This window comes from Bombyx mori, chromosome 23 (assembly GCF_030269925.1).
Source record: "Bombyx mori chromosome 23, ASM3026992v2".
Taxonomy (NCBI): domain Eukaryota; kingdom Metazoa; phylum Arthropoda; class Insecta; order Lepidoptera; family Bombycidae; genus Bombyx; species Bombyx mori.
This window is the reverse complement of record NC_085129.1, coordinates 7,634,741-7,651,340: the sequence shown is the minus strand read 5'-3', so window position 1 is coordinate 7,651,340 and position 16,600 is coordinate 7,634,741. Positions and strand designations below refer to the sequence as shown.

The following is a 16,600-nucleotide window of genomic DNA, read 5'->3' as shown; positions in this document are numbered from 1 at the left end:
ATGACATCTTTACGAGCCCCATACCTTTTCCATCCTATTTTATTCTGTCATTGATTTCCTTTGTTGTGAGGTCTTGTATATGGGCGATATAATTTGGCTGAAGTATGTATATGTAGGTACCTACTCGTTTACATATTCTAATTTAGTAGCGTTGTTAGAGGAACTTTATTGTTAGTTATCATCATGTTTTGCTTGTGTTCATTGATAGTCCAAATTTTTTACTTTCGTATACAAGTCGTTTAATAATTTTTTGTAGTTTCTGGATTTTCGCTTCTAAGTATGGGGATGAAAACTAACAAAAAAGCGAAAAATAATGATATCGAGACTATATTATAATTGGAAAAGTAGGAAATGAGACTCATAAGCGACAACACTGGATGTGTCTACCACCGGATCGGATAGGCCGCTAGCCTATCCTATCCGATGGTAAATTTTCTCAAGTTGAACCCGTGAACTTACCTACCTGTTCGGGCCTTGTAGGAATAGACCTTAATTTAAGCTACCAGCAAAAAGGCACGAAAAAAAACCAGTTATCCGTTTTACTCGAAGCGAAACACTGTGATGTTGTACAATCATAAATATGTACTTGGGCGCACTAATTTCGTGTTCGTTTAGTGTCGAAGAAATCGAGCGGCGTATGGCTCTTTCAAGGTCAGCCGTGGACAGGCTGAGGAAAATATGGGGGAATCGAAATATCATCAAAGCCACTAAAATTAGACTTGTAAGAGCGCTCTTCTTCGCCATTTTTCTTTACGCTACTGAGTCCTGGACATTAAGAGATAGTGAGAAAAAGAGGACAAATGCTCTCAAAATGTGGTGCTGGGGAAGAATGCTACAAATATCGTGGATGGACTTCAGAATAAATCAGTTAATTCTACAGGAACGCGGCATCAAGCAGCGTCTATGCTCCATCGTTCAGGGACGCCTTTTCGCTTCCTTCGAACACGTGTCGCGATGGGGTGACTACTCAGTGGAATGCCTTGTGGTGCAAGGCATGATTGAGGGTACAAAACTGGGCGGTAGATCACCGTTACGATGCGTCGAATGAAAGAGTTAATGTATCTGTTGGATCCGTCAGGAGGCTCCTGCGTGACCAGGATTCAGGGTAATAGTCAGCGGCGGCAACAATAAAGCGATTATCTTGACGCACGACCATTCTGCCAAGAGAGTAAATGACTAAGAAGAATTATAAATGCAATTTCAATGGTATCACAGGTATTGCAGACGAAGACAAGCAAAGAAAAATTAGCGTAATGGAAGCACCGTTCGCTGGGCAGTGGGTCTCCCAGATAAAAGGCCCAGAAGAGGGCGCCCCCTGGATCCACGGTGGACAAATATGACCCGAATAGTTAAAGAGGCCCAACTTAACAGTGTGACAATTCAGATTAAAAATCCCTGGCGCTTACGAAGTAGGAGAGTCAACCCCACCGAAAGTGGGATAAGGAAAAGAAGAAGAAAAGTGTAATTTATAAATCCTCGTCTGCAATACTTATAGTCATATTCAGACGAATTTTATTTTCAGTATTTAGTAGGTACTAAGTCTAAAGGACAAGACGTCCGGTGCTTTTATATCTACCGATGCAACTGTGTTAAGCGCCTTATTCACGATCCATCTTGCTGTACGTCCCGCCAAGGCCATGCACGATGCACGATGCATTTAGCGCTTTATTCACGATCCATCACGGCTGTACGTCAGCTCAAGGCCGCAAGCGCGAACAGTATAAATCGAACGAATTAAATGAGAGGGTTTTAATTTATTTAAAATGCCAGCTGTTTTATCAAAACGCCAAAAATGGGAGTACTGCTGATGTTGTCAGCTGCAGCAGCAGAAGAGAGGCAAAAAATAGCAAGAGGTTTTGGATGATGTTTTTAAACGTGCAGAGTATACTCAAATAATTAATATCATTTTTTACGCACGCTATCAATCCTTGCAGCTTCCCCTAAAATGGACCTAAAAAATTGTAATACGTTTATTATTTTTTGTTTATTCATATGGTCTGCGCTTGAGACATTCCACAAACATGTGGAACTTATATCTTTCAATAAATCTTGAAAGTGTTTCACGATCCATTTTGACGTGCAGTCTCCTCTCGAAGCAAGCTCTAAATGTTAAATTTGCTGTACAGCAAGTCTACACACGATCAAGCACGCACGACGCAGGACCGCTCTGACGTACGTCAGCGTTATTCACTGTCTATCTGCACGACGTTCGCGGTGGTGGGGGCACTCGCTGGACGCAAAATCGGTCGTGCAAATCCAGCAAACAATTAATAATAATTATCGACGTACGTCAAGCCTATTCATGATCGTTTTGCATCGTGCATCGTGCATGGCCTTGGCGGGACGTACAGCAAGATGGATCGTGAATAAAGCGCCTTAGAATTCCTCGGACGAGTACCAATTTTTCTAATGAAATACATACTTAACCAATGTTCACAATTGACTTCCATGGTGAAGGAGTAGCATCGTGTAATAAAAATCAAAGCCGCAAAATTATAATTTGCGTAATTACTGGTGGTAAGATCTCTTGTGAGGCCGCACGGGTAGGTACCTTGCTTATTTCTGGCGTGAAGCAGTAATGCGTTTCGGTTTGAAGGGTGGGGCAGCCGTTGTAACTATACTGAGCCCTTAGAACTTGTATCTCAAGATGGGTGACACATTTACGTTATAGATGTCTATGGGCTCCAGTAACCATTTACCACACGGTGGGCTGTGATCTCGTCCAACCATATAGGCAAAAAAAACTTACTCAACTAGATTACTGAACTAGAAGCTCTTGCTTGAATTTAAATGTTTTAGTGATTGAGCTGCACTGCACTATTTTACACCCAGTATTAATAGGACTAAAAATTATTTCTGGATATATTTGCACTCTCTAATACAAATATACATTGTACAGGGCAGTAACTCTTAAAAAAACAGAATAAATAAAACACTAATCATGGCTGAGGCATTCGTAACATATATTTTATTTTTGAGTTTTTTATATTTTAATACAACATACATAGTAATTAACAATACGTAATAAATAGTCCAAAAGTATATTACGCCTACAAATTAGCGTAGTCAATATAAGATTATAGTCATATGAGTTGCTTTACACCTCGTGCTAAATGTCAAGGCAACTCCATGACCTAGAGGAAAAGTGAGAATATTCTTTAAGGGAACATACCAAGTGTAAGAGAATTGTTCCCGAAGTTGAAATTTGTCAATTAATTGTAGTAATTTCATATTATGTAAAGACTATAAAAACTTAGGGACCAAAAACTCACTGATTCAATTTCATTATGAATGACAGGACTCATCCGGTTACTGGCGTTAACTCCGCGGTTCAAATAATTTTAAAATGTAACTACTTCACATTGTTTAATTTTAAAACCAGCAGTAAGGTTCACAAGAGAGTTTTTTTAACTATGTTAATATATAGTATATTTTTGCGTAATCAGTAAACTGCCTGACATAGAATTTTTTTAATTTTGAATAACAATAAAAATGAAATATGGTAGAAACGGAAAACAACACATTTCATAGGTCGAGTAGAAGCTACTCGCTCTTTTAATTATTTATATTTGTAAACCCGCCAATTTTCAAAACTTGAGGATTAACGAAACTGTTAACTCATTTAAAATAACACGACGGAGACCCTTGATCAATTATGAGATTTGGTAATTTAAGATTATTAGTTTTTCTGATTTGTCGTCCCAGGAATCAATAATAGTACTACTTGTCTTCGTTATTGTTTTGTTTTTTATTTGGAATAGATAAGCGAATGTGGCTAAGGTCTACTACAAATAATTACCTAAAATAAAGGCAATTTCATGTAATTAAATGATTTCTGTCTTTTACTGAAATTATATATATGTATATATATTATAACCACGAGCCTACTCAGGAGATCTACCCAATAGGCTATGATGCAACTAATCGCCTTTCGGGAGTATTTCTCTTACACTCTGTTTAGGAGTTGTGGTCTGGAATACTTCTATATTTTTGTGTATAGTTTTACATCAAATTCAATGTCATTTTGTGTTAGATTTTTTATGTAGGTACTCAAATGTATAGGCAACTAAAAGTGTACAAGGTTGGCCTGACCAACATTTTTTAAAAAATCTTAATTGATGTAATGTAGAATATGGTATAGCAAAACAATATAAATTACTATGAAACATATGTATACTTTTTGTCGGTGTAAAACAGTAGTCAAACAAGTAGGTACGTATCTACAAAAATAGTTGTATTTTTAATCTATAATTTTAGTGACGGATAGTCGGGATAATTAATTATGCAAGGTGTATTTTTGCAATCGTTTTTGTAAACATCTATTCCGTCCATTGAAAAGTTTTTAAATATTCTTTACTTGAAAGTCAAAAATAAATAATTTTACCAACATTACGTCGCTTCCAATATTTCTAATTTGTATTATTACTCTAGGGTGCAGATCGTAATATACTTGAAATTATTTGGAAATTTTCGTGTTTTCAAATGTATTGAAGGGAAAAATACAGAAAAGTACCTGTATTGAAAAAAAAGTTGTGTTGCAGATTTACTAAACCGAATTTAAATATAAACGATGATTTGTGCTTTGAGTTTGTGCAATACTTTTTAACAAGAATAACATTACACAAATGACATATTATGAAAGGTGCAATAACAAGTTGGCGACAAGGTGGGGAATTGTATACAATTATTGTGATTACTTGATCTAACTTCATTGCATAGACATTGTAAACTTTGAAATTAGGAATTAAATTTAATATTTACACATGATACGTACACATAAAAAGACTAGAATTGTTAAATATTTATAATTTAATAGATATAACAATTTAAAACCTAAGAATAAAACTTCGCAAACAAAGTTTTTTAAAGCCTTGACAATAGTGCAACTCTATTTGATTAGGAACATAAAATATCAGCTGCAGCAATTCACGCTACCGCATAACATTAAACCATTGCAAACATAACACACTCATATCACATTTTACATTCTAAAATGATTTTTCACAAATGTACATAAATATGCAAATACAATTTTATATTAAATTAACAATGATCACATTGATAGTCTATTCTTGAGATCTTTGCCCTTAACCTAGAGTATTTTAAAATATCACAATAAATTGCTGTGCACATACGAAACAGGCAAATTTTGAGTGCAATTACATTAATAATTTATTTTTCCTTCTAAAACATTTAATAAGATACAAAGTGTACCTTGAAATTAGTAGGTACACACTTAATAGATTTATACGTAATTACGTGCTGCCAATGAATAGTTATGCCAATGCAGAAGATACGGTAATTTATAAGCTTTTCACTTGCACTTCGCTAATTCTAGTCGTTCTTCCAGATTATTCATACCTAACAAAATGATAAGTGAAGTGCTCATCTGCTCAGTCTGTAATCTAATATATTTAAACTAAGCACAACAAAATAATACGAAATAAATATCAGTTCTTGTAGTGAGCTACTCAGTAGGACATTACATGTTAACGTTATAAATGAAATTAATCTTGTTATAAACGATTTCTCAAATAGCCTATTAATATTATATTTGTTTGACCTACCATAATTTCGGTTTCATTCTTTTTTATGGTAGGTAAAAATGTTAAAAAAGTTTTTAGAATTCAGATCAATTAATATGAATACCTGTTTCTTTTGTTGCCAAATTGATTTTTCTAATTGAACTTTCGGTATATTCGTGGAATGTGATTTTTTTTAAATTAATTACATTAAATATATTGAAGGAATTATTTGATCTGATAAAAATCAGTAAGGTTTAATGAATATGAAGCAAATTAGACTAATTAATAGTACAATATTTAGATATTTGAATTTAACTGCCCTTAAAATTGTTGCCGTAATGAAAAAAAAAAGAAATAAACAGGTACTGTAGACGGTAGGTACATACATATGTATAGTTTACTATTAAAGTAAAAAAAGGCTTTTTGGCGAGAACGCGAGGAGTGAAGTCGTGTGATTTGTTTTATTTTGTCTATTTAGTGTTTCTTCGGGTTTAAATGTGTAATAACGGTGATTTATTAACTGTTTAGTAACTGTGAAAGTACACAAATGTGGGAAAATGAAACAAATGCGCCGAACTTCTCGGGATCCTCTAAAAAGTCCACTGAAAAAGTCTCAGTGAATGACCACGATTTTACTGAGATTATATTATATTATATTTCATCACATATCATCTCATCTCATTTCATTTAATTTCATATTAAGTTTCCTTCGTTTTTTATTATTAATAAACTGTAAATAATTAAAGCGGCGAATTATAAAAATCTTATTACTTGACGCTGCTAATGGTCGGTATACACTACAACGATTTATCGTAGCGATTTTACTGTACAGTTCAACTGTGCAGTTTATCGTACGTCTATTGAGTGTCCACACGTCAACGATATCTGCATCGATCGTCAGTTCTCTCAGATTATAAAAATGTCATCTTTTTGGCTTTGTTGAGTTATTTCTTGCAAGAAGTTCGCAGGTTGATTAATTTATTTACTACAGTATCCCTATTGGCATTAGGATCAATAGGTTTGTACTTAATAATTAGCCTATCATAGGCAGCATTTTTCTTGTTGCAGTCGTGATAATCTTTACTTTTCTTAATTCACAAGTAAACTTCACTTTTATAGCTCTTCCAATAACTCACGGATTCTTCTACAATCTAGTTGCAACATGTTCTAACGTGCGCGGGCGCGTCCGCTTACAGCAAAATTTGTGACCGAACTGAGCGGTTGGACCAACTTCCGACCACACGCTACGATAACTGCACAAACGAACTGTGCAGTTAAATCGCTACGATAAATCGTTGTAGTGTGTACCGGAGCCAAAAACTAAAGAAGAAGAAGAAAGTGGTAGTAAAAAATAAAAAAAAAGTGCTGAAAAATCTCACGATAATGCTCATCAAAGCATAGTTTTACATTAGTGTAGGAACAATAATTGATTTTTTATCCATTAATAATTTTTCTATTCCCAGAATTTTTACCGTCGAACCTGTTGGCTCAAGAACGAAGTTCTAACAGGTCACATCGGTATTTTTGTATATTGCTTAATACCAATGTACCAATGTATCAATCTTCACATCGTTGAGAGGCATATTCTATTTTCATAATTACTGGGTTTGTAAAAACAATGCTTTGATATGCCTCCGAGCCTTATGTAAGATTTGTCGATTTTTTCTTATTGTCCACATCCTGTCAAGTCCCTCTATTTTAAAACTATATAATCTAGAATACTAACGCTAAATTTTTTTGGATTTTTATATATTTTTAAGTAGGTACATAACTGTGCAAATATATTTTTCAGTGCAATAATAATACTTCTAATAATATAACTACTAACATTTAATTAATATTTTTTACAAGTTTATAATTACTATTAATGTGTCCTAGTTGTTGGATAAAACTCGTGCGAATGATTTTACCCTAAAATGTTTGAACAGTGCATAAATAATTTTAAAGAATGTGCTACATTTTATAATATAATAAGGGAACATGTTCAAGATATTTTCTAATTGTTATTTAGAAGGGATGTGAACAATATTAGGCAGCAATTAGCAAAGATGGGTTTTAAGTCGTCGTGGCCTAAAGGATAAGACGTCCGGTGCATTCGTACCTTGCGATGCAACGGTGTTCGAATCCCGCAGGCGGGTACCAATTTTTCTAATGAAATACGTAGGTACATACTTAACATATGTTACGATTGACTTCCACGGTTAAGGAATAACATCGTGTAATAAAAATCAAACCCGCAAAAAATTATAATTTGCATAATTACTGGTGGACCTCTTGTGAGTCCGCACGGGTAGGTACCACCACCCCGCCTATTTCTGCCGTGAAGCAGAAGGCTTCAGTAACCACTTAACATCAAGTGGGCTGTGAGCTCGTTCACCCATCTAAGCAATAAAAAAAATTGTTAAGTGAAGTTAATAAAAGCTTTATATCTTCCTATATATTTTGTATTTAATTTCAAGTATATTTGAAACTATCTCAGAGACCATACAAGAAGTGCAATTCAGTATATGTGATGAAGGTGAAATTTCTTTGATCTCAAAGAGCTAAAATAGCCAAGTGTTTTGAAGGTCCTTCACTTCTCGGTCTAGTCTGCCTGTAACCACTAGGACTACAAATTTCTTCATACCCATTCACATTAAATTTTACTATGAATGAATTTCAACTGGAATATTTCCACTTCAAAATGTCAGTTCTTTGTTTATGTTTAAATACAAAAAAATTAAAAGGTTTTGAGATATGTTTTGAATAAATTGGATTCACTTTAAATGCCCTAATTAAATACATTACCAAGCTTCAGTACCCATTTATTAAATTATTTTAATGGAATAATACATATGATAATATTATAGGATAAAGGGCTTTAATATAAAGCTTACAAATTCTGGTCATGTCTATTCTCATTAAGTTTTTTTAAGTTATCAAGACCTGAAAATGAAGTATTGTAGTAATGTGTGTATGTAAGTATTATAGGTATGAAATATGAATTGTTAACTCTGAAACTTGATGATTCATCATTTAAATTCTTCAATTTAATTCTTTGTTTATATCAGACTTCAAATAAAAAAGTAGGTTCTGCCCTATGTTTTTTTCTTTGAACTGATTTTGAAAACTAATTATGCTATTTTAAATTAAAAACATACAATTTTTTATTATGTGTTTTTAATTAAAATAATTAATTTATAGTGGAGAAATCGCACATTAGAGCAAATGCAATCATATTTATCATGCCTTTGTAATTTTTTGTATATAATAAATTACATGAATTGTAAGTGTAGGCAATTGGTTGGGAACAAAATTTAAACATGTAAAAAAATTATTGAGTTAATAAGACATCAGTGACTTTCACTTGATGTATTTTTGCATAATTTCTCCTAATAGTCTGTGGAGATACAAATTTTGCTCCACCTCAATGCTGCGTGCAAATTGGTGGAGATTGGGTTCAGAATGGAACCCAAGGGTGTTCATATTTTTAGCCGCACTAAGGCTAACTTTGTTCAATTTTACTGTATAGTTACATGAACCAACTGCCTACATGTTAAGGCATATAAATATCATAAGAATGTTGAATTTGGTATTAATTTTTCTGAATCATACCATTACTTTAAACCTTACATGTACGAATCTCCATTTCGAATATTTTGATATTAATAGGAATAGGATTTTATATAATAAAAAAAAGTAGTTCTTAATTTTCATAGACCTTTAACTAATAATTTGAGATTCCGCTTTATGAATTGAAATATCAATAGGCTATTCTGAAAATTTAATGAGAAGTCTAAATTAGTATGAAGATAATCCATGAATATGACGTTTCAAAACGGCGAAATATAGAGAAAAATTTAAATTAATTTAATATCCGGGTATATTAAAATCTATTGAGGATTAGTTAAGTTGTAGAAACTTCATGACTAGCATTTTATTGCTCAAATATTAATATTTCCATAGACTTTTAGGTAAATGAGAACATAAATATAAAGTCTTTCAATTTTCGGATTTTTTTTGAATATTTACCTAATAATTACACAAAGTTTTTAAAGAAATCTGAAGCCCTATAAAGAAAATGCAAGTTTTTAACTACCTACTTGTTTCATGATTTGAATAATAGATAGTAGCTGCCTTTCAATGAGTAGTTTTCAATTGTTATTCAAATACAAATTAAAGTTAAAACTCAATAGTTTCAATACCTAGTACAGCTATTATAATGCAACTGTACTTCTGTCTGCCCTTTGTTTTAATCCTTATTTTGATATAGACATAGTTAACCGCATTGTATATAGGCCGACAAAAACTAAACTTTCATTTCATATTTACATAAATAGTCATACAATAATTTACAACCTTTAATATAAGGAATTTTTGAAATACCAAGTAGGAAGGTTACAGAACAAATAAAGAGTTACTACACAAAAAACAGTTGGTAAGTGTAATGTAAATGTTCTACTGACTAACATGTTCGCTATCAGTCTCAAATTTAGTACTCGATCCAACCGTAACATAAACAGCTGAGAAGATTTGCTAGGACGAAACCATATCACTTAGTCCATCAGTGTATCGCAATCCCAATGGTGCGCCTACCACGTTCATCACGTAAGCTTTATGTTGGTAGGAATTCTCCAAACACTACACTTCACATGGTTAAGTTTTTGGTATAGGCTGCACCACTACTTGATATGTTTCAATTATTTGTTCAACACATTAATGACTGGTGACGTCCGAGTAAATTTTTGTTTGCGCAGCATATTTTCACTTGATGATGGCTTCCGAACTAAAGTAATAAATCTTTGTCAGTTAAGCACTGAAGAAATTCCAAGAGCTTAAGGAGCCAGGTTTCCATAATAGTTTTTAGCTTAGCGTCCACGTGCCCATCGAAGTAGCGCGTCAGCCAATACGTCAAGGTGGGCCTTAGTCTGTAAATAATATTTTAAGGATTATAAAACTGTTTACCGATAACACAACGATAAATTAATGTAAAGAATCTAACGAAATAACCTTTATCGTTGTATTTTGTTTTCTACTGAGTTGTTTTTTATGCAAAGAACTACTTAGTGTTACTTTATAGTTATTCCACGTAATTTCAAAATACGTATTATATATTCAATATCAAACTTGAACTATAAACTCTTGGTGTTTGGGTATTACCCAAAATCTAACTCACAGAACACTATTACGTCTAGCGATCTAACTAAAACAACTTTTTTCATGGTCTCTACTTCTTAGAATGAGGAACGGTCAAAAGTGAACTGAATACTGTGTTTAAAAAGACAAAATAGATATTGCAAATTTGCCCTTGTATTTGCCTTTAAGGCGTTGTCCACTTATTAAGTAACTTTCCCAAGATGAAATTTTATCCAAATCCGATAATCTGATTAAGCTTTGATTGCTCAATTGCTCAAGCCATTGCTTCCTTTTGACGCGAAAGGAACAAAATCCAGAGTTTTTGTAGAGATAAAACATAGTTTTTCGTGGAAATAAGGTGTTTTTTCGGGAAATAAAGTAGACTTTATCACGCTCTTCACTTAATACTGTCACTTTTAAAAAAGCGTGTCGTACGAAGTAACGTGTCACACGAAGCAATCGTTTCGACGTAAACGAAAGCAAAAAAAAACACATTTATAATATAAAAAAAGTGTGCATTATTTAATTTTAGGCTCGGTGTGGCAATATAAAAGTAAAAGTAAAGTTGTTAAAATTTTGTTGTAAAAGTATTAAAAATATAATGTCGTAGAAGTGCGTGTTCTGAGCTCTATGGGTACCATGGTTACCAGCCTCCCGCCTATTTCTACCGCTAAGCAGTATTGCGTTTCGGTTTGAAAGGTAGGATAGCCGTTGCACTATACGACTTAGACTTACGATCTCATATCTTAGATCTCATCTCTTTGGATATAAATAGTTTAGATAATATCTAGTATTCTTTGTCAAAACATATTATAAATATTTGGTATAATTTATCTATTCTTGTAACATTCCATTCCCATGATATCATATAAAAGTGAAGCTATCTTTTACTATTATTGGGGTAATTCCCGGAAAGTATGTATTTATTACCCTGTTTTTTTAAAACTTTAAAACTGAAAATATTTTTTTCTGCGGCCGTTCAGTTTTTGTAGTAAATTTAACTAGCCCGCAAAGGTATGTAGTTTGGACAGTCCTAATCTAAGTAATAAATGTGTAATGGGATAATCTTATTGTTTTTCAATTTATAAAATTGTTTTGTTTATGATTGGCTATCCATAGATAGAGAAGATTCGACTGGATTGTTTAATTTTAGATTACCGTTTTATAGAACATGCAGGCTTGTCGATCTTCATCCTCACCACTAGGACAGTCAATGAATCCGTCGCAAAGCACGTGATCGTCGATACATCGGTAACGTCCTTGCCGGTCCGGTGTAGGACAGGCAAACCTTTCCATACCATCCGCAGCAGGTGGACATTCTGAAATTTAATTAAATAATGTTAGCCGGACAGAATATTTGAATTTTTCTGGCAAAAACGTTAGCGAAGAGTTTTTCAGTAATTGACGAGCTTTAGTGATGCTTGGAGAGATTATTTATGAAATATTCAGTGGACATTCGACATATTTCAGCTCAAACTACCAGAATTTTTTTCGTCATCTTGGACGATATTTTCGTAGTACCTAAAGAAAAAAAGCAAAAAGAAGCAAAAAGTCTTATCGCGAGAAATGAAGATTCCCGCTAGGACTCTGACGCCTATTAAAAAACAAGACCTTAAGCTCGTTGTTTATCGTCGATATACAGGACATGTCCTAAATCAACCTTTACAATTAAAGAGAGTGGATCGATTAAAACGCCTTGTATCGCGATACGCAGGTGAAAGGCACAGAAATATCCTCTTTACCGATGAAAAAAATTTCAAAAGCAAAATGATAAAGTGTACGCTCATAGTTCTAAAGTAGCTGCTCAAGTGGTAGGAAAGGTACAACATGGTCATCATCCCGCGTCAGTGATGGTTTGGTGGGGCGTGTCTTATCAAAGAGTCGCAACACTACATTTTTGTGAAAAAGGAGTGAAAACTTCAGCCAAAGTGTATCAAGATACAGTCTTAGATTATGTTGTGAAACCTCTCAGCAATCAATTTTTAAAAATAAACCGTGGACTTTCCAGCATGACTCTGCACCTAGTTACAAGGCGCGAACTTCCCAAGCCTGGCTTGAAACCAACGTTCTGGACTTTATAAGAGCTAAAGACTGGCCCTCATCTAGCCCAGACCTCAACCCTTTAGACTTCAAATTATGGTGAGTTTTAGGGGACATGGCCTGCTCTGTACGACAGGGCGACATTGAGTCTTAAGAAATCTTTGGAACAAGTAGTAGCGAAATTTCCCTTGGGAACAGTGCGCAAATCCATAGATTCCTGGCCCAGCAGATTTACTGGTAGGACCCCTTGTGAGTCCGCGCGGGTGGGTACCGCTACCCTGCCTATTTCTGCCGTGAAGCAGTAATGCGTTTCAGTTTGAAGGGTGGGGCAGCCGTTGTAACTGTACCTGAGATATTAGAACTTATATCTCAAGATGGGTGGCGCATTTACGTGTGGACGTCTATGGGCTCCAGTAACCACTTAACGCCAGGTGGGCTGTGAGCTCGTCCAACCAACTACGCAATAAATAAAAAAAAAAGATTAAAGGCCTGTATAAAAAAAGCTTTGGCTTGTGGCCATTTCGAATAGAATATTTTTTATTTTTTGCTGAGTCTTTAATAAATATGTAGGTATAAATTTTAATAATATTATAGTACCTGCTACATTAAAAAAATGCCCTTTCATTTGTAACAGAACTTATAGCCGGACTTGGTATTTATGATTGCAACTTTAAATAACTTAAATTTAACGTTATCTAAAATCGAACATTCTTAAAAAACTTACTTAACAAAAACTGGTTTTATTATTTAAGGTCTTTTATGAGCAAGACCGAAGAATGAAATCAGTTCGGAAACCTTATTTTTGTGGCAGGCGTTGAAGTCACATTTGACTTTAGATGTTTTGTTCACATTCACGACTAAAGCCCCGGAGGTCGGCGCACCGCTTGAGCTTAATGAGTTGTACTAATAACGTGTGCCTGTATATTTTTGGTCATTGGAAAGTTATCTATGACCTAAATATCTAAAGCTGCTTTGTGGTTAAAGTGACTTTCTAGAAGTGATTTAACAGAATTTGGAAAATATAACACTAAACTATATTTAAGATAATACAGATCTAATGAGGGAAATATTGTTCTATATTATTTTATGAAATAGTTCGTAAAAAATAGACGTCCGAACTTCGATCTTAAATAGAAAGACTTCCTTATCCTTCAATCTGACGTAGGTAAATTTTATTTACATGGAATAAAATGAACGCATGAAATCATCGAATGTGGCTGGGAGTTATTCGTCGATTTTCAAGTATGGTTGTAACAAACGTTAGTTCTCTGCAATATTAATTCGAATGATCTTATTGTTTTCAAAAATATTGTTAATAAGAATGTGGGCATATTACATATTATACAAGTAGTACTTAGACTGTGACAGCAGAATTGGTGGTTACTATCGCGAGCGTCTATTTTTAGCACAGGCGTCCGGGGAAAGTAAAGTCCGTGGTTCGGTTGCGCGCGCCCCTTCTGTATCTATATCCTTACCCTATATCTATTCACTTTGAGGGAAGTCAGCTACGGCTTGTGCATTCGTAATCAATCGTTGATAGCATTCAAGTAAAGAAGAATCCTGGTCGTTTTGTGATTTCATCGATAGCTTTTTTATACCCTGATGTGGGTGAATAAATTCTGATTGCTGTGAATAGGTTATGGGAGTCAATCAATACAGCGAAAAGAATGTCGCTATCTATCTTGAGGTATAAGGTTGAAGTTTGAATTGTAGTTTTGGAACACTTGTCGACCTTTGACCCCTTCAAATAGGAACAAACGATTCCTATACAACAGGTAGAATAAATTAGTAAATTAGTAGACATGTGAGCTTGCCATGATAGCACAGAGGTTGTGAGCTCTAATGATGCCAATTATTCATTTTTTTTTATTGAAGCATGTGTCTGAATGGGAAATATGTAATTTAAGATTCTACGAGAACAATGATTAAGACAGTATTTTTTTAGTATAACAGAAGAGGCTGTCATTTAAAAATTGGCATATCTAAAAAAACAACGGCGGGCTTAACTTACCTATACATAGTTAACCTAAATAAAAATTTAATTTATAAAAATAGACAAACGGACTTCACATCTAATAATAATATATAATTCTAATTTTTACACATAGTCCTAGTTCCAGATAGTATTTTTTCGTACCTCATAAAACATTTCATCAAGATAGGAAAAAAGATTTTCCTTCGAAATCTATATAAATAAAAATGAAACCCGTTTTCCGTTGTCACGACATAACATGAAAACGGCTTGACCGATTTGGCTAATTTTGGTCTTGAATTATTTGCGGAAGTCCAGAGAAGGTTTAAAAGGTGAAAAAGCTCCGAATTATATAAAAACAAACAATTTTGGTTTTCTTTGATGTGTCTTTTATTTATCGATTGAGGCACTACGAAGTCTGCCGGGTCAGCTAGTTAAAAATAATTCTTGAAATAAAGTCCAGCTAAAAATATTAATTTCTTTTTAAACGTCTATTGATCTCATATTTTTTAAGGAATCGTGTAACAAGGTCATTTCTCACAGCAAACCTTTTTCTTAAAATGTCAAAAATTGGAGTATGAGGTACATAGTTCCGTCAAGAGCCTTCAGTAGACGTGTGCTCGTTTGTAGCCTACACTATTAAGTATTCAGAGCGACGGCAGATACAAGGAGCCTCTGGGGCCTTAAACTGCCTACTTTTAAAATATTTGTCGTCGTTAACATGCTCAGCCTTAGCAACATTCACACCTGAACACTTTATATGTATATTGTCTACAATAAAACCACGCTATATCTGACTTAACCTACACATTAATTTAACTCTATCTATCTCTTTAAATCTTTATCCGCACTTCGCTTTATAGATATGGGTGTGTATTTATTGTATGTTTTAATGAAATGTTTTCAGTTAATTTGGGTTGAAATGAAGTTATCGTACCTGAAAAGTATAAGACGCCTAGTATACTTGAATAAAGATATGCAACAGAGCCGGTATTTAGATATCTTTCAGTTTAAGGTACGTAATTAACACAATTTTTTATTAATATTGTTCAGGAAACCGCCGAACTTACGCTTTGGGGGCTATAATCGAGGCTTATTGGAAGTTGAATCGATTAAAACTGTCGCTGAACTGTGGTTGAATTTTGTGGTAACCCACATCTGAAAATCGGGTGACACAGAATTCAACCGATCAGCCGGGAGACAAGGGGTGTGATTCGCCAGAACTGCATCATTACACACTTTCATAACTCCACGGGAATCGAATCGGTAGTCGTTGGTGAAACGACCAACTCTCGATAAGCGGGCTATCCGTAGCTCAGACGGCGCCACTAACAAATCTCTCGAGATACTCGGTTTTGGCTGACTCAAAACCAGGATGTGTCTAGTTTGAAGGGCGAAGGGCCTTTCCTCTCATGTTCCGCCATCTGGTTCTGCCACTTGCAGAAATCGAGCAACGCCAGCCACGACTCGTTTCTGTTGGTCGTCGCAACCACGACGCTCGGCAGTGATATAGTTATGGGACGACAATACGACTCTGCTCCCCTCACGCGGAAAAGACCATGGGCGTATAAGTGTTCTTCCGTTATCAAATTACATCCACAGCGAGGGAACTCTTTCGGTTCAGCGACGATCTGGTGCAAGTTATATATAATAAACCATTGCCGGTTCTGGATTCTTACCAGTGGAGTCTTACCTACAGGTACCGCCACTCTGTCTATTTTTGCGTCGGAACAACTACGCACTAACTAATAATATTAATATTTATATTACATAATTTATAAGACTTTAATATTTTATCTATTTTTAACGTTCACAATATAATAAGCTCAGGTGATATTTCATATCAGATCTATTCTCGCTAAGAAAATATTGACTAAGGCAACATATTCTTAAGATCAAAATTAAATTGCTTAATAAAAAAATACTTTATATAGTAGAGTCAGCCGCA

General features: G+C 34.4%; 1 protein-coding gene and 2 long non-coding RNA genes across 3 annotated transcripts in view; 2 read left to right on the top strand and 1 right to left on the bottom strand.

Annotated features, from left to right (window-relative positions):
• LOC119630321 (uncharacterized) overlaps positions 1-16,600 on the top strand; it is a 51,559-nt gene that overhangs the window by 939 nt on the left and 34,020 nt on the right. Inside the window, exons 2-3 of the long non-coding RNA XR_009976249.1 lie at positions 12,649-12,779; positions 15,560-15,667. This is a non-coding gene — a long non-coding RNA (uncharacterized LOC119630321). The remainder of the gene's footprint in view (positions 1-12,648; positions 12,780-15,559; positions 15,668-16,600) is intronic.
• LOC134201080 (uncharacterized) lies at positions 4,399-9,514 on the top strand. The gene is made up of 2 exons (XR_009976253.1): positions 4,399-4,666; positions 6,989-9,514. It is a non-coding gene; the product is annotated as an uncharacterized LOC134201080 (long non-coding RNA).
• The window catches only part of LOC105842491 (uncharacterized), a 75,571-nt gene continuing 68,822 nt past the window's right edge, over positions 9,852-16,600 (bottom strand). The window contains exons 3-4 of the mRNA XM_038019325.2: positions 11,799-11,959; positions 9,852-10,432 (exon numbers count right to left, since the gene is read on the bottom strand). Of these exons, the coding sequence (XP_037875253.1) occupies positions 10,373-10,432; positions 11,799-11,959 (221 nt within the window). The 3' untranslated portion in view covers positions 9,852-10,372. The remainder of the gene's footprint in view (positions 10,433-11,798; positions 11,960-16,600) is intronic.